This window comes from Triticum urartu, chromosome 6 (genome assembly GCF_003073215.2).
Source record: "Triticum urartu cultivar G1812 chromosome 6, Tu2.1, whole genome shotgun sequence".
Taxonomy (NCBI): Eukaryota; Viridiplantae; Streptophyta; class Magnoliopsida; order Poales; family Poaceae; genus Triticum; species Triticum urartu.
The window spans coordinates 543644551-543662952 of record NC_053027.1 but is presented as its reverse complement, the minus strand read 5'-3'; the positions used below and the strand labels follow the sequence as shown (position 1 = coordinate 543662952).

The window sequence follows — 18402 nt, the reverse complement described above, 5'->3', positions numbered from 1 at the left end:
CTCTGGTGCGGATCTCACTCTGGTTTACCTGCGAGATTCGGTAGTAACTTGATCTGAAGTTACATGATCATCATCATTAGCTTCCTCACTAATTGGTGTAGTAGTCACAGGAACAGATTTCTGTGATGAACTACTTTCCAATAAGGGAGAAGGTACAATTACCTTATCAAGTTCTACTTTCCTCCCACTCACTTCTTTCGAGAGAAACTCCTTCTCTAGAAAGTTTCCGAATTTAGCAACAAAAGTCTTGCCTTCGGATCTGTGATAGAAGGTGTATCCAATAGTTTCCTTTGGATATCCTATGAAGATTTACTTCTCCGATTTGGGTTCGAGCTTATCATGTTGAAACTTTTTCACATAAGCATCGCAGTCCCAAACTTTAAGAAAGACAGCTTAGGTTTCTTGCCAAACCATAGTTCATATGGTGTCGTCTCAATGGATTTAGATGGTGCCCTATTAACGTGAATGCAGCTGTCTCTAATGCATAACCCCAAAACAATAGTGGTAGATCGGTAAGAGACATCATAGATTGCACTATATCCAATAAAGTACGGTTATGACGTTCGGACACACCATTATGCTGTGGTGTTCCATGTGGCATGAGTTTGTGAAACTATTCCACATTGTTTTAATTGAAGACCAAACTCGTAACTCAAATATTTGTTTCCGCGATCAGATCGTAGAAACTTTATTTTCTTGTCACGATGATTTTCCACTTCACTCTGAAATTCTTTGAACTTTTCAAATGTTTCAGACTTATGTTTCATCAAGTAGATATTCCCATATCTGCTCAAATCATCTGTGAAGTTCAGAAAATAACGATACTTGCCGTGAGCCTTAACACTCATCGGACCGCATACATCAGTATGTATTATTTCCAATAAGTCAGTTGCTCGCTCCGGAGAACGGAGTCTTAGTCATCTTGCCCATGAGGCATGGTTCGCAAGCATCAAGTGATTCATAATCAAGTGATTCCAAAATCCCATCAGCATGGAGTTTCTTCATGCGCTTTACACCAATATGACCTAAACGGCAGTGCTACAAATAAGTAGCACTATCATTATTAACTTTGCATCTTTTGGTTTCAATATTATGATTATGTGTACCACTACGATCGAGATCCAACGAACTATTTTCATTGGGTGTGTAACCATATAAGGTTTTATTCATGTAAACAGAACAACAATTTATTCTCTTACTTAAATGAATAACCGTATTACAATAAACATGATCAAATCATATTCATGCTTAACGCAAACACCAAATAACACTTATTCAGGTTCAACACTAATCCCGAAAGTATAGGGAGTGTGCGATGATGATCATATCAATCTTGGAACCACTTCCAACACACATCGTCACTTCACCCTTAACTAGTCTCTGTTTATTCTGCAACTCCCGTTTCGAGTTACTAATCTTAGCAACTGAACTAGTATCAAATACTGAGGGGGTGCTATAAACACTAGTAAAGTACACATCAATAACATGTATAACAAATATACTTATGTTCACTTTGCCATCTTTCTTATCTGCCAATCACTTGGGGTAGTTCCGCTTCCAGTGACCAGTCCCTTTGCAGTAGAAACACTTAGTCTCAGGCTTAGGACCAGACTTGGGCTTCTTCACTTGAGCAGCAACTTGCTTGCTGTTCTTCTTGAAGTTCCCCTTCTTCCCTCTGCCCTTTTTCTTGAAACTAGTGGTCTTGTCTACCATCAACACTTGATGTTTTTCTCGATTTCTACCTTCGTCAATTTCCGCATTACGAAGAGCTTGGGAATCGTTTCCATTATCCCTTGCATATCATAGTTCATCACGAAGTTCTACTAACTTGGTGATGGTGACTAGAGAATTCTGTCAATCACTATCTTATCTGGAAGATTAACTCCCACTTGATTCAAGCGATTGTGGTACTCAGACAATCTGGGCACATGCTCACTAGTTGAGCGATTCTCCTCTATCTTTTAGCTATAGAACTTGTTGGAGACTTCATATCTTTCAACTCGGGTATTTGCTTGAAATATTAACTTTAACTCCTAGAACATCTCATATGCTCCATGATGTTCAAAACGTCTTTGAAGTCCCGATTCTAAGCCATTAAGCATGGTGCACTAAACTATCAAGTAGTCATCATATTGAGCTAGCCAAACGTTCATAACGTCTGCATCTGCTCCTACAATAGGTCCGTCACCTAGCGGTGCATCAAGGACATAATTTTTCTGTGCAGCAATGAGGATAAACCTCAGATCACGGATCCAATCCGCATCATTGCTACTAACATTTTTCAACACAATTTTCTCTAGGAACATATCAAAATAAACACAGGGAAGCAACAATGCGAGCTATTGATCTACAACAAAAATTGCAAAATACTACCAGGACTAAATTCATGATAAATTTAAGTTCAATTAATCATATTACTTAAGAACTCCCACTTAGATAGACATCCCTCTAATCCTCTAAGTGATTACGTGATCCAAATCAACTAAACCATGTCCGATCATCACGTGAGATGGAGTAGTTTCATTGGTGAACATCACTATGTTGATCATATCTACTATATGATTCACGCTCGACCTTTCGGTCTCCGTGTTCCGAGGCCATATCTGTATATGCTTGGCTCGTCAAGTATAACCTGAGTATTCCGTGTGTGCAACTGTTTTGCACCCGTTGTATTTGAACGTAGAGCCTATCACACCCGATCATCACGTGGTGTCTCAGCACGAAGAACTTTCGCAACGGTGCATACTCAGGGAGAACACTTCTTAATAATTTAGTGAGAGATCATCTTAAAATGCTATCGTCAATCAAAGCAAGATAAGATGCATAAAAGATAAACATCACATGCAATCAATATAAGTGATATGATATGGCCATCATCATCTTGACCATATCACATCACAACATGCCCTGCAAAAACAAGTTAGACGTCCTCTACTTTGTTGTTGCATGTTTTACGTGGCTGCTACGGGCTTAAGCAAGAACCAATCTTACCTACGCATCAAAAACCACAACGATAGTTTGTCAAGTTGGTGCTGTTTTAACCTTCGCAAGGACCGGGCGTAGCCACACTCAGTTCAACTAAAGTTGGAGAAACTGTCACCCGCAAGCCACCTATGTGCAAAGCACGTCGGGAGAACCGATCTCGCGTAAGCGTACGCGTAATGTCGGTCCGGGCCGCTTCATCCAACAATACCGCCGAACCAAAGTATGACATGCTGGTAAGCAGTATGACTTATATCGCCCACAACTCACTTGTGTTCTACTCGTGCATATAACATCAACATATAAAACCTAGGCTCTGATACCACTGATGGGTTTCGTAGTAATTTCAAAAAATTTCCTAAGATCACGCAAGATCATGGTGATGCATAGCAACGAGAGGGGAGAGTCTGATCTATGTACCTTGTAGATTGACAATGGAAGCGTTTGGTTGATGTAGTCGTACGTCTTCACGGCCCGACTGATCAAGCACCGAAACTACGGCACCTCCGAGTTCTAGCACACGTTCAGCTCGATGACGATCCCCGGACTCCGATCCAGCAAAGTGTCGGGGAAGAGTTCCGTCAGCACGACGGCGTGGTGACGATCTTGATGCACTACTGCAGCAGGGCTTCGCCTAAGCACCGCTACAATATTATCGAGGACTATGGTGGAAGGGGGCACCGCACACGGCTAAGAATATGATCACGTGGATCAACTTGTGTTCATGGGGTGCCCCTTGCCTCAGTATATAAAGGATGGAGGAGGAGGAGGCCGGCCAAGGCAATTGGTGCGGCCAGGATGTGGAGTCCTACTAGGACTCCAAGTCCTAGTAGGAGTCCACCAAGAGGGGAGGAAGGGAGAAGGAAGTAGAGGAGAAGGAAAGGTGGCCGGCCCCCTTTTCCCTAGTCCAATTAGGACCAGAGGGGAGGGGGGGCGCAGCAGCCCCTTGGCCCTTTCTCCTCTTCCCACTAAAGCCCATCAAGGCTCATTGCTTCTCCCGTAACTACCCGGTACTCCGAAAAATACCCAAATCACTCGGAACCTTTCCGATGTCCGAATATAATCGTCCAATATATCGATCTTTACGTCTCGACCATTTCGAGACTCCTCGTCATGTCCCCGATCTCATCCGGGACTCCGAACTCCTTCGGTACATCAAAACTCATAAACTCATAATATAACTGTCATCGAAACCTTAAGCGTGCGGACCCTACGGGTTCGAGAACAATGTAGACATGACCGAGACACGTCTCCGGTCAATAACCAATAGCGGGACCTGGATTCCCATATTGGTTCCTACATATTCTACGAAGATCTTTATCGGTCAGACCGCATAACAACATACGTTGTTCCCTTTGTCATCGGTATGTTACTTGCCCGAGATTCGATCGTCGGTATCTCAATACCTAGTTCAATCTCGTTACCGGCAAGTCTCTTTACTCGTTCCATAATACATCATCCCGCAACTAACTCATTAGTTGCAATGCTTGCAAGGCTTCAGTGATGTGCATTACCGAGAGGGCCCAGAGATACCTCTTCGACAATCGGAGTGACAAATCCTAATCTCGAAATACGCCAACCCGACATGTACCTTTGGAGACACCTGTAGAGCTCCTTTATAATCACCCAGTTACGTTGTGACGTTTGGTAGCACACAAAGTGTTCCTCCGGCAAACGGGAGTTGCATAATCTCATAGTCATAGGAACATGTATAAGTCATGAAGAAAGCAATAGCAACATACTAAACGATCGGGTGCTAAGCTAATGGAATGGGTCATGTCAATCAGATCATTCACCTAATGATGTGATCCCGTTAATCAAATAACAACTCTTTGTCCATGGTTAGGAAACATAACCATTTTTGATTAACGAGCTAGTCAAGTAGAGGCATACTAGTGACACTATGTTCGTATATGTATTCACACATGTATTATGTTCCCGGTTAATACAATTCTAGCATGAATAATAAACATTTATCATGATATAAGGAAATAAATAATAACTTTATTATTGCCTCTAGGGCATATTTCCTTCAGATTCCAGGCCGAGCGAAATCCCCCGAGGCGGCGATGAGGGTGGCCACAGCAGTGTCGGCCACCGTGAAGGAGAAACGAGCGTCATCATCAAGGGTGACGTTGAAAGCTGCGAAATCTCTGCCGAAGAGACAAGCTAGGATAAGAGCCAGCACGGATTCATTGAGGGGGAAGGGAAACTGCACCACTCTACCGGAGGAGCGGCATCCATGGCAGCCAGGCTGAATGGGAGGCGTAACCGAAGAACCGATGGAGAGGTTGACGGATTGTTCGAAGCGTAGACCAAGATCATTGCTTACATGAAGCACTTCAGCAAGAGAGCAGCACGATGGTGTGCGGAGGGGGGAGCGGCCAGAGGAGCAAGGCGCCAATGGAGGTGGGAGATGAGGAAGGAGAAGGAGAGCCCCCTGAGGTGGATTGGAGGGAGTTGACAAAGGGCGTGCATGATGGCCGGAGAGGCGACCAACAGCCTGTATGCGAACTTGTCGATCTTGGAGGCAGCGAATTCATGGGCAAGGCCTCCGAAGCAAGCTTGCACCAGGGCCGCCACTAGATCCGAGTCGAGCGGGCGTAGAACCCGTGAAAAGGAGATGAAGACTGCCGTAGCCGAAAGCAGCGTTGAGGTGTGCTGGCCAAAAAGCCGTAGCAGTTATTGCTCGAAGCAGAGCCCGGCGGCGCAACCAACCTTAAGGAACGAACGAGGGGAGACCTGGGCGGCCTGAACATATCTGGGCACTGGTGGGAAGGAGGAGGGGCGTGGCTGGTGGAGACGGGTCTTGGTGTGGTCGATGAAGGGGTGGGAGGGTGGGGGCGGCGCAGGAACGACGGTGAGGTCGCCGGAGAACCCATCCTGGGGGGGGGGGGGGGGGGGGGGGGGGGGGGGAGAGGTCTCATAGCTAGTCGACCCTCCTATCGTGCCCTCTTCATTTTTTTTTCCTTGCACTCCAGCCGACTCCTCGAATCAAAATCTTCCACCAAGATCATTGCTAAAGCACAACCAACACTAAAGCACCAGATCTCATCAGAACTTCGAAGTTAAGTGTGCTTGGGCGAGAGTAGTACTAGAATGGGTGACCTTCTGGGAAGTCCTCGTGTTGCATTTTCTTTTAAATGCACATCATTTGATACATCGTGAGTTATATTTTCAGAATGTACATGTTTGATATTGTAGATGTAGATAATTTTCTTTATACACTTGATCAAAGTTGACAAAGTTTGACTTTCACAAAAATCTATAAACACTACATTATGGAATGGAGGGAGTAACTATTTACGCTGCATCGGCGGAGCATTTCTATGTCTGGAGTGTGGAGTTGTTTAAGCCAAGACGTACGATGCTTATTGTCTCGCTCTTACAAAGTAGATCCAGTACAATGTTATTGGAAGGAACAGAAAAGTACAGTAATAATCTGTAGTCCACTTGTATGTGCATGGCATATGCTTCGGCCACCCTGCCTGCAAACTCTGGAAGTTAATTTTACTTTTTGACGTATGCAAATAGCCAGTAAGATCTCAAGCTTAATTAGTCTCGCTCACTAGCCACTAAGCTACGTTTGTCTTCGGCGAGCTGTAGTACGCACATGCTTGATGCAGAGAGTAGAACGATGCTTAGCAAATTCCATGGTAAAAATCTACAGCTCTACCCTGCTGTAATCCTTGCTTCCAGTACCAGTAGCGGTATTATATTTCCTCAAGATTTGTGGCAGCATTTTATTTATTTTTGAGAGATTCGCGGCAGTACACTCCCAGGAGAGCTGCGTGCTGTACCTTTTGCAAATGGTTTAGTAATTAATTGTTACCTATAGATCCACGCCAGGTATTTTTTTAATGCAACCATAGTCGGGTGGTTTGATAAAGCGTAAGTACACGATACCTTTTGTTGGCTCTTTGTTAGTGCGTAATTTAAATTAACTTAAATATGTACACTCTAACCCCTCTAACATACAGATGAAACTATCGGGTCACAATTTTGTTTCTCTGCATACGTGAAAAACAGTGTGTAATGAAATTGTTGTTTTCTAAATGTAACAATTTTCAAATTTTGATGTGATGGAAAATGAATTTAAATACATGCTAGAATCATGCTACATATGTATAACATTTTTTTGGCAAGAAAAAAAATCATCCATCTAAAATGAAGAAGAAAACACCTCATACAAGAAGCCACCATAAAGCTACACAAAAGTAAAAATCTTAAGAAAATGACCTATGTTTGTGTGCATGTACGTGCTAGCTGATATGATGGGTGGTTCAGTGTCCAAGTATAGTTGTACTTTATACGCTATGTGCATACCTACTATACTACCTTTATTGGGTACTGAAGATAATGCAACAGAATAATCATTCTCTTTGAAACAGTGACACACATTGTTAAGTGTAACTTCAACCACTATCTAGTTCGTGTTGCATGCATATGCATAAAAAAATCGAACAATGTTCAACATCAAAACATATGGTATTGAGGTATCAAAGATAAATATTTAACAAGGTTTCGGTAGTCAATACATATCAGGAACTCTAATGAGCAACTGTCTAATATGTAGTATGTCAAAGAACCAATGGTGTGCTTGTGTTCGAGCATACATATCATTGTTTGAAAAAATATTATATAATCATAACTAAAAAGTGGTTATAAATTTCATCACAAAAAATGTGATTGTGGCTGATAATCATAATTAAAACATTGTTAGTGTGTTGTGTGACTAGTAAAACGATACATATTTAACACGCCCAAAGAAAGATGAATCACCCCCCTCCTTCACCTTCCAAAAAATTGAGTGATGTGGTAACACCAAGGGCTACACATGAGACAATCATATAATCAATACTTTAGAAGAATAGGCTAGGGCATATGGTTGGCCGTTGCAGGTGGTGAATGAGCGGCAAATAGTGGAGAAGCAAAGGACGAGGGCTAGTGGAAATGTAAATAAAATTGAAGGATGCCATGAATCCTTTGATAACTAATTGTGAAATTTGCAATTTCAAGGTTATCTAAGAAATATTTATTTGTGTAGGATAGAAAACAAACACTAGAAATTGTCAGCTTAGAAAGAATAATTCATCAATCAACTTACTAATAGAAACTCCCAATTTTAAGGTTATCTAAGAAATATTTATTTGTGTAGGATAGAAACAAACACTAAAATTTGTCAGCTTAGAAAGAATAATTCATCAATCAACTTAATTACTAATAGAAACTCCCCTCAAATAAATATTTACCCACATAGAAGAACATAGGAGAGTTAGTATCGTTGATTCGTGCTCGCGAAGATGCCCAAGCGGCTTTGGCCGCAGCTGCCGCGTTGGCTAAGGCCAGGGAGGCCTCTGCCATGGCGCTGGTCGTCTCCGACCCTGTTGGGTCTGCTGTGGTGGCAAGTGGGAACGCTGACGCCAGGGAGGTGGAGGCTATCCCCTCGACAAGCCGTGCCCCGGCTAAAAAACGAGTGGCAAAACCGGTTACATCCAGGGGGGTGCGCCTTCGCAACCGTATTATTTAGATGCGCTACCTTTTTTGGAACATTCAGGGTTGCGGCCACGCTGGCCGTCGGACCCAGCTTAAAGAATACATTGCTAGGGAGTGCATTGATGTGGTTGCACTCCAGGAGACGATTAAAGCTGATTTCACGTATAGAGAATTGGCTGCCTATGATCCTCTTCATCGTTTTGTCTGGGGCTGGGTGCCGTCTGTAGGCCATTCTGGTGGTCTCCTATTGGGATGTAACAGTGATGTATGCAATGTTGTAAGCTGGGATGTGGGCGCGTTTTTCATTTCTGTCATGATTAAACACAGGATCTCGCTTGCTTCATGGGCAATTGTTTGCGTTTATGGCCCGGCTGACCACTCTAGGGCGGCTGATTTCTTGGGAGAAATTCAAAGCTTGGTTGGGGCTAAGCAAGGCGCCAATGTCCCCATTGTCCTTGGGGGTGATTTTAACCTTATCCGTTTGGGAGCGGATAAGAATAATCCTAACATTGACTGGCCTAGAGTTAACTTGTTCAATAATACAATTGCATCATGCGCCCTGCGGGAGATTGCTAGGACTGGCGCTAGATTCACGTGGACCAACAAGCAACTGTCGCCGGTGCGCAGTGTTCTAGACCGGGTGTTTGTGACCTCCGACTGGGAAGTGTTATTCCCCATGTGTACGCTGGTTGCGGAAACACGTATTGGGTCGGATCATGTGCCACTGATCCTAGCCTCGGGGGAGGATCGGATCAAGCGCAGCCCCCGCTTTTTCTTTGAAACTGGGTGGTTTGAGATAGAGGGCTTCGGGCCCTTGCTCATGGCGCGCTGGGAGCGTGCCAGAGCTGCGGTCGGCTGCTCCAGGGGTCCCTTGGACACTTGGATCGCGGCAGTTGGGACCCTTCGGGGTTTCCTCCGTGGGTGGGGTGCAAACCATGGGAGCGAAGCGAAGCGCGCTCGGGAAGCTATTATTGCTAAAATCAAAGCCCTCGACGTACAAGCTGACTCCAGATCCTTCCTGGAAGCCAAATGGGCCCACCGTTACGCTCTTGAGAACCAGGTGCTCGCCATTCTCAGGGAGGAGGAGGAATATTGGCATCGTCGGGGCGGCGTCAAGTGGGTTACCAAGGGCGATGCGAATACGGGATATTTCCACGCCTTTGCCAACGGTCGTAAACGGAAGTGCTCAATTTTGAGACTCCAATCTGATCAAGGGATTTTGGTTAGTCAGGCTGACATCGTGGCACATATCTATGACTTCTTTCTCAATCTGTTGGGAACAGATGAGGAAAAGCACCTCCAGCTTCGGGCAGACTTCTGGGGGGAAGAGGGCCGTGTGTCTCAAGCCGAAAATGACCTCTTGGCTTTGACTTTCTCCACGGAGGAGATCGACGAAGCCGTGGGTGCAATGAACATTGACACGGCGCCTGGCCCGGACGGCTGGCCGGTCGCGTTTTTCCGACGCTTCTGGCCGATGTTTAAAGACATTTTCTATGGGATTATCAATGGTTTTGCGCTAGGTACGGTAGATGTTTCGCGCCTTAACTATGGCGTGATTAGCCTTATTCCCAAAGTCAAAGGGGCCGACACTATCAAGCAGTACCGTCCTATCACTCTCATTAACGTACCTTTCAAGATATGCTCAAAGGCGTATGCGACCAGACTTGCACCGGTCGCGCAGCGCGTTATCAACCGTAGTCAGTCTGGCTTTCTCAAAGGTCGCAACATTCTCGAAGGGCCGATAGTGTTGCAGGAGACTATCCACGAGCTTAAATGCACCGGGCAACAGGCCGTGTTCCTAAAGCTCGACTTTGAGAAAGCATATGATCGCGTGAACTGAGAGTTCATCCGCGAGGTGTTGACTCGGAAGGGATTCGAGTCAGGCTTTGTCCACCGCATCATGCATCTGTTCTCGGGTGGCCAGACCGCGGTGTCGATCAACGGAGAGGTTGGGAACTTCTTCCGCAACAAACGAGGTCTCAGGCAAGGGGATCCCTCCTCGCCCCTGATTTTTAACTTTGTTGCGGACGCCCTATCAGCCATGATCCATAGGGCTAAGGACGCCGGACACATACGCGGGGTGGTCTCTCACCTTATTCCGGGTGGTCTCACCCACCTCCAATATGCGGACGACACCTTGCTGCTCTTTGAGCCTGACGATCATAGCGTAGCCTCGGTCAAACTTATCCTCCTCGCTTTCGAAATCATCTCTGGTCTTAAGATCAATTTCCTTAAGAGCGGGGTAATAGCCATTGGGATGGATCCTCTGCTTGCTTCTCGTGTAGCCAATTTACTTAATTGTAAGCTAGGGAGCTTTCCAATTAAGTATTTGGGCCTACCTATCTCGGATAAACACACCTCCATTCTGGAATGGGAGCCCTTGTATGGCAAGGTGGCAAATAGGGTTAGCCCCTGGCGCGGTCGTTTCCTCTCCTCGGCGGCCAGACTAATACTAACTAACTCTAGCCTTTCTTCTCTTCCTCTGTTCACGATGGGCATGTTCTTGCTGGCTGATGGGGTTCATGCCAGGCTTGATACGCCCCGGTCCAAGTTCTTTTGGGAAGGAACGGGGATCAAAAAGAGGTACCACCTAATCAAATGGGCCGCGCTCTGTCGCCCTAAGAAATTTGGAGGACTTGGGATTCTTAATTCGAAGCTAATGAATGTCGCTCTCTTAACCAAGTGGATTTGGAAACTCTCCCAAAACGAGCAAGGGCTCTGGGTGGATATTCTTCGCGCCAAATACTTCCCAGATGGGAATTTTCTAACCTCCAAAGCTAAGGGATCAACTTTTTGGAATGGGATCCAGAAAGTTATGCCGGCATTCACTTTAGGAGCCAAGTTTTGTGTCAACAATGGGTCCTCAACACGGTTTTGGTTGGACCACTGGTTTGGCTCGGAACCCTTGTGGAAAAGCCATTCCTTAGCATATCGGCTTGCTACTAACGTGGATATCCTAGTGGCAGATGCGCTGCGTACCAGCCCGCCTGCGGTCTCCTTCAAAAGACCCCTGCTTGATAACGAACGAGCCTGTTGGGACGGGCTCGTAGCTGATCTGGTGGGAGTGAACCTTCGTCTTGAGGCCGACTCGGTTTCCTGGGCTCTCTCGCGCTCGGGTAAGTTTTCCGTCCAATCCTTGTACAACAAACTGACCGAGGGTCCGACCCTGGACATAGCTAGGGGGCTATGGAAAGCTTCCATTCCCTTAAAGATCAAAATTTTCCTGTGGCAGATGTTTCGCGATCGCCTTCCCTCCTCCAATAATATCGCTCGTAGGAATGGGCCCTCTGACGGCTCTTGTGTGCTATGTGGCCAACATGAAGATGCCAACCACATATTTTTTAACTGTCACCTCGCTCGCTTTGCTTGGAGTGCGGTTAGGGAGGCTTTCGGTCAGACCTGGGATCCCCGCTCTGCCTCGGACCTGCGCACTTTGCTAGTCGCTCATAGGGGTGGTTTCGGCCGTGTCTTATGGCGCTGCGTGGGAGCTTTGTTGTGGTCCATTTGGACCACTCGCAATAAGATGACTATCGAGCACAAATTTCCTTCTCACCCGACTGACATTATTTTCAAATGCCACTTATTTCTTCAGACATGGACGCCGTTGGGGAAACGGCGTGATGCGGATCGGATGTCGGAGGCTATGGAGCGGATTCGGATGATCCAGATTGATGCCCGCCACTAGCCTGTCGTAGGCTCTGATCTTTTGGACCGGCCCATTGCTCTATGTAGCTTATCTTCCTCTTGCAGGCTTCGGCCGGTAGCATGTATCGTACCTTGGCTACGACCGTTTTATCTTTGTTGTTATGTGTTGAACCTGTTGGATTCTGCCTTATGTGGGCTTTATTAATTTAAAGCCGGACGCCTCCGGTGTCTTCGTTCTAAAAAAAAGTGTGAGGCTATAAGCAGTGACTGGATCTAGGATTTTACGCTAGGGTGGTTCAGCTATATATTTCTTTTCAATACACAAACATATCATGCCAACGAATAGGTATAAAAATTTCATAAAAGCACAATAGATTTAGGTACACAAGGCCTCACAGATAGTATAAACTCAACGATTATTTCTGAAATTCGTACTAAGGAATATTACAAACCTGCAAATACCCTTCACTACTTGTGCTGCTGCTACTACTACTACTTCATATATTAGGATAATGCTTTCTCATTGCCATGAAAATCTCAATTTCTATTTATTAAGTTATGTTTCACTAAACTCGTTGACAAAAAAAAACTTTCGCTACTTGTTGCTGCTACAGGTAGAATACTAATCCATTCCTTTTTTTCGGTAATAATGAATCGATGTTGCAGTCGAGAACTATAAAGAGAAAGAAGAGGGAGGGAAAGTGAGCACTTGACGAGAGGAAACGGCGAGGAAAGAAAAACTGTCGTCGGTTGGCCGATCCTGATCTACCTGTTTTCTTTTAGTGATCTACCTTTTTCTTTTTGAAGCTTTTTAGTGATCTACCTGTTGCTCGCCTGCGGCCGTCGTCAGCTCCGCGCCCTGCCCCAGCCCTGTGATGCCACCGCCGCCAGTCCCTCCCTGGCCCGGCTGGCGCTAGCCATTGCGTGAATGGGCCGATGCAATCAGCAATTGGGTGATAACTGCTGCCTAGCAACATGCACGCGCGACAACTATATATCACGATTGGACTCTCGGATGAGACTAAGCAGCTACCGTTCCAACGCGCCCCTGACCCTATCTTGATTCAAACCGAAAACCCTCTCTAAGGTGGAGCCTAGTTGAAGCTGTCATTCAAAGAATAAATGGAAATCCAAATCCACTTTTAGGGATATAGATGAAGTCTCGCTCAGTAAAGAGAGTTGTAGATTCGTAGAAGAGGATCAGAGTACGCACGCTACAAAAGGCAGCTAGCCAATGAAAGTAAGTAAAATTTACGTTATATAAAAAATGTTTCACAAATATTCTTTTGCAACACTGGAACATTTATTTAATATATCATGTAAAAAATAATGGTACAAAGAAAATTTATACTACAAAAACATTTTCTTGCATTGTATACACATTTTTTCAAAAAGTTCACATACTTTTTTGGAACCGCGGAAATATTTTTTCATTGTCACGGACATTTTTTTAATGAAAGCTATCAACATTTATTCAATTGCGCCAACATTATTTTGTGCCGTGTTAACATTTTTCAAAATCATTGTTTTTTTTAAATAAACTAAGTTTTTAAAAATATATTCATTTAAAATATAAATAAAGTAAAAGTAATAAAAAAGGAAACTAGTGTGTTGTCAGCGTAGGGATGTCAATGGGTAGGGTATGGGTGGGTACAACCCCCTTCTGCCCAAACCCGGCCACACCTATAGAAACTTTCTATACCCACCCATCTGAATACCCATGGGCACAAATTGATACCCATGCCCATACCCATCGGGTATCCTATACCCAATGGGTATCTAGTGGGTACAATATATAGTATTTACATTTTGAAAAGGTAGAAAAAGTCTAAAATTCAAATATGAGCTATTAGTCTAGCACTAACACGGCCTCCTCTAGTGATTGGCCTGTTGGGGCTGACAAGTGAGTACAATAAGCAGTTGGTGGAAGCCCGACACAATGAGAGGCGGTGATGAGAACTAGATACCACTGACCTGAGTTGGACAAGACTCCATTGGTGATCAGATGCTATTACATCATTTCGAGGAGTCACATAGGCGAGGAGTGGCGAGTTGGTGGTTGCGGTCTTATTAGCTATGGCTAGTTTAGAAAACAAGGGATTAAGGGTTGGACCATATGAGTTGGATGTTGACCCCACATGTTATAGGAGTTATTTCAATTTATTAGTTTTATCTGGGTATACATTGGGTTACCCATGGGTGCAATTTCATACCCATACCCTACCCATATATTTCGCGGATATGGATACCTATTACCCATGGGTACAATATTTTAATAAGTCCTACCCAGTACGTTGTTTTCGGGTAGGGTACCCGCGGGTACCCATACCCATGAGCAAAACTGCCATCCCTATGTCAGCGTGCTCCTTGGCTGGCCCACCACTGGCTCCCTGTAGCTGCTCACGGGCGAGGTTGTTGTCCATCTTGTGTCAGACAAGACATAGGCACGCCTGCATGCACGAGCCTTAGGTAGGTTTTTTTTTAGGGGAATACGGCTCCTTTTATTGATTATTGATGTCCCGGGGTATAGTTACAATATCATGGGGCTGTCGGAGCCATACATGTCTACCAGGAGCAAAATCTAGAGAGAATTTAACTAAACTATCTGCTTCTACGTACATTCGTATTTCTACTTTCAAAAGCAAAACAACAAGCTGGACGTGTGAACAATCATGATTAGGAGCAGCTGGGATGGGCCTGAGTTTTTTTCCTTTCTTTTCTTAAATATATATATATGGTGGAGTATATAATGTTGGGGTACAACACCCTAGCAGCGCAGGACCATGACACCATCCACGCTCCCGTATCCGTTGGGACGCAGAAGGCCACAACTGTTGTCCGCGTATTTGCGAATGGGATCAAGACCATCGACGTCTCGCCACTGGTGATCACCATACTAGCCGAAAACATCACACAACCATACCCTCTGACCCAAGTCGTCGCTCATAGATCACATCCCATTGCCGGCTACAAGACCTGCCCGTTGCCACCTTCATTGACCCGTGTCGGGTGGTCTCTAGCAGTGACAAGGGAAAGAGAGCATGAGGGGGGAGGGGACGACATTTGTTGAGAGGGAGGAACCGGTTGTTAGGTTTTACAAGTCCTCGTAGATAGATAGATCTTTTTTTGCGCGAAATTGATAGATAGATAGATAGATAGATAGATAGATAGATAGATAGATAGATAGATTGATTGATTGATTGATAGATAGATACTCCCTTTGTTTTAAAATAAGTGTCCAGGTTCTAGTTCAAAATTAGATAGATAGAGTTGTCGTTTGGCCCTCTGGGCCTATTCAGCCGAGATGGGTTTCCTATGTTTAATTTCCCCACGTGACAAAATATACGAGAAAAATTCAGCAGGTTAACAAATAGATAGACTGAAAATCACCCACTCTCTCCATCCACGTCGACCTCCCAGTGTTGTTATCCGATAAGTGCTACGACGTGGATAGATTTTCCACATATACGATATCTGTTGTTATCCATCCACCAGGTAAATGCAATAAATGATAGTACATATACGGTAGATTTTCTACAGATTAAATCTACGGAGGTGACGTGGGGCACCCCATGGTCGGTTTTCAGGGACCAATAGAAAGAGGACATATCAGCCCGTAGATTAACTCTGTAAGAAAATCCCATAAATCTAGCATTTTGGGGATAAATTTAAATTTGTACGACATTTGAGGCTGGCCGGGAGAGTGACATTTGAGGCTGGAATCGCAAGCTCGATCCATACCCGTCGTCGTCATGCCATCATTGCAAATCGTTAACCCAGCACATGCTGCATTGTTCACCATGATATAATGGGCCTGGCAGGAGGCGATTTATGTGCAGCAGACAACACAGTGCCACAACGTGCGTGCTCTCGTCGACCGACCTCTGGCCATGGGTGCTCTTCGGCGTCACCATTGCCTCATTGCCGCATTCGTGCTCGCCGGGCTGCTCCTCGTCCAGGCCGAGGCGCGCGGGGTGACGAGCGCGTACCGGCGGAGGCTGGAGGCGGCGGAGGACATGCCGCTGGACGCCGACGTCTTCGCCGTGCCGCCCGGGCACAACGCGCCCCAGCAGGTGCACGTCACGCTGGGCGACCAGGCCGGCACGGCCATGACGGTGTCGTGGGTGACGGTCGACGAGGTCGGCAACAGCACCGTCATGTACGGCCGCGCCATGGGCAGGCTCGACATGGCAGCCGAGGGCACGCACACGCGCTACAAGTACCACAACTATACTTCCGGGTTCATCCACCACTGCACGCTCACCAGTCTGGAGGTGAACTCACTCACACACATACACACTGCAACTCACTAATCACAGCTGAATTGCGCTTTTTTTTAATTAGTTGGTACTCTCAGCGTTTAGATCATTAAATTTAACTTAAATAAAAACCAGAATAAAAAATATAACTTACTATATTTAATTAGTTATAATTGTGATAATGTTTATTGAATATAAGTAGGATAATTGAATGAAAACATTTTTCCTTGCATGGTTGAATTTTTTTGGCGGGGACCATGGTTGAATGTTGTGGTGGGTATTTTTTCATATATAATTGCTTGTTAAGGTGTGATTTATCTCTTTCATAGTTGTATGAAGAGGTTACATGTTTGCATATTGATCTAAGTAAGTCAGTGGGGGTGACACTATTAGATATATAGAATTCAAGTGGCCTTTGCGGGGTTTTTTTTAATAGAAACTTGCGTTAATTTTTTTTGAGCTGTACTTGCGTTAATTAATTTGCAGCATGGCACCAAGTACTACTACGCCATGGGCTTCGGCCACACAGTGCGGACCTTCTGGTTCACCACCCCTCCCAAGCCCGGCCCGGACGTACCCTTCCGGATGGGCCTCATCGGCGACCTGGGCCAGACGTCCGACTCCAACAGCACACTGACCCACTACGAGGCCACAGGGGGTGACGCCGTGCTCTTCATGGGCGACCTCTCCTACGCCGACAAACACCCCCTCCACGACAACAATCGTTGGGACACATGGGGCCGCTTCTCCGAGCGCAGCGTCGCCTACCAGCCATGGATCTGGGTCACCGGCAACCACGAGGTCGACTACGCCCCGGAGCTCGTAAGTTCCTCCATGGATTCAAACCGATCGATCATATGTACGTTCTTGTTGATATGCGGGTTATTCACTCAGTCATGACATGATCATTGTTTGCATGCATGGTTGAAGGGCGAGACGACGCCGTTCAAACCCTTCAGCCATCGGTACCCGACGCCGCACCGGTCGAGCGGCTCGCCGGAGCCCTACTGGTACTCGGTGAAGCTCGCCTCCGCGCACATCATCATACTGTCCTCCTACTCCGCGTTCGGCAAGTACACGCCGCAGTACAAGTGGCTGGAGGCGGAGCTGAAGCGCGTGAACCGGAGCGAGACGCCGTGGCTGATCGTGGCGTCGCACTCGCCGTGGTACAACAGCTACAACTTCCACTACATGGAGGGCGAGCCGATGCGTGTGCAGTTCGAGCAGTGGGCCGTCGACGCCAGGGTCGACCTCGTCTTCGCCGGGCACGTGCACGCGTATGAGCGCAGCCACCGGGTGTCCAACATCAAGTACAACATCACAGACGGGAGGTGCAAGCCGGTGCGGGACCGCCGCGCGCCTGTGTACATGACCATCGGCGACGGCGGCAACATCGAGGGGCTTGCCGACAGCATGACGGAGCCGCAACCGAGCTACTCGGCGTTCCGGGAGGCTAGCTTTGGGCATGCCGTGCTGGACATCAAGAACCGCACGCACGCCTACTACGCTTGGTACCGCAACGCCGACGGCGTCAAGGTTGATGCCGACACCGTGTGGTTCACCAACCGCTACTACATGCCCAACCACGACGACTCCCGTTGATTTGTTTCTATGTAATCAAGCATATTACTTGCTGGTAATAAGGCCGACGGATTGTTGCCATATAGGAGTATGTATATGCATCTACTTTCCAAAACTGATGTGTAAAATTGATGTATAGGGGAGCAGGCAAGTCTCGTCCCTCCTAATGCAGATGGTTGAATAAAGTTATGAGTTTCTTGTGAGAAAAGGTTTAAGATGCTACTCCCAAATAATGTGAGCTATTTGTTTTCTACTACCGCCATTCTAAAATATATGACGTTTTGGTAGGCTAGTTCAGCTAAAACATCACTACCAAAACGTCTATCAAAATGTCATACATTTTAGAACGGGGATAGTACAATCTAATTGCTCGTATCCGTTATTACCTCTTAGAAGGTAAGAATAGGTTATCAACAACTTTGTCGGGTTGAATTACAAA

General features: G+C 45.9%; 1 protein-coding gene and 1 pseudogene across 1 annotated transcript; both read left to right on the top strand.

The window, feature by feature from the left end:
• The first annotated feature begins 6002 nt into the window (after positions 1 to 6002).
• On the top strand, positions 6003 to 6118 carry LOC125517677 (annotated as a pseudogene).
• A 9825-nt stretch (positions 6119 to 15943) lies between these two features.
• On the top strand, positions 15944 to 18178 carry LOC125515100 (purple acid phosphatase 2-like). Its single transcript, XM_048680524.1, has 3 exons — positions 15944 to 16397; positions 16869 to 17204; positions 17313 to 18178. Exons 1-3 carry the CDS (start codon positions 16014 to 16016, stop codon positions 17982 to 17984), a joined length of 1392 nt encoding a protein of 463 aa, XP_048536481.1. The 5' UTR covers positions 15944 to 16013; the 3' UTR covers positions 17985 to 18178.
• Positions 18179 to 18402: the final 224 nt, after the last annotated feature.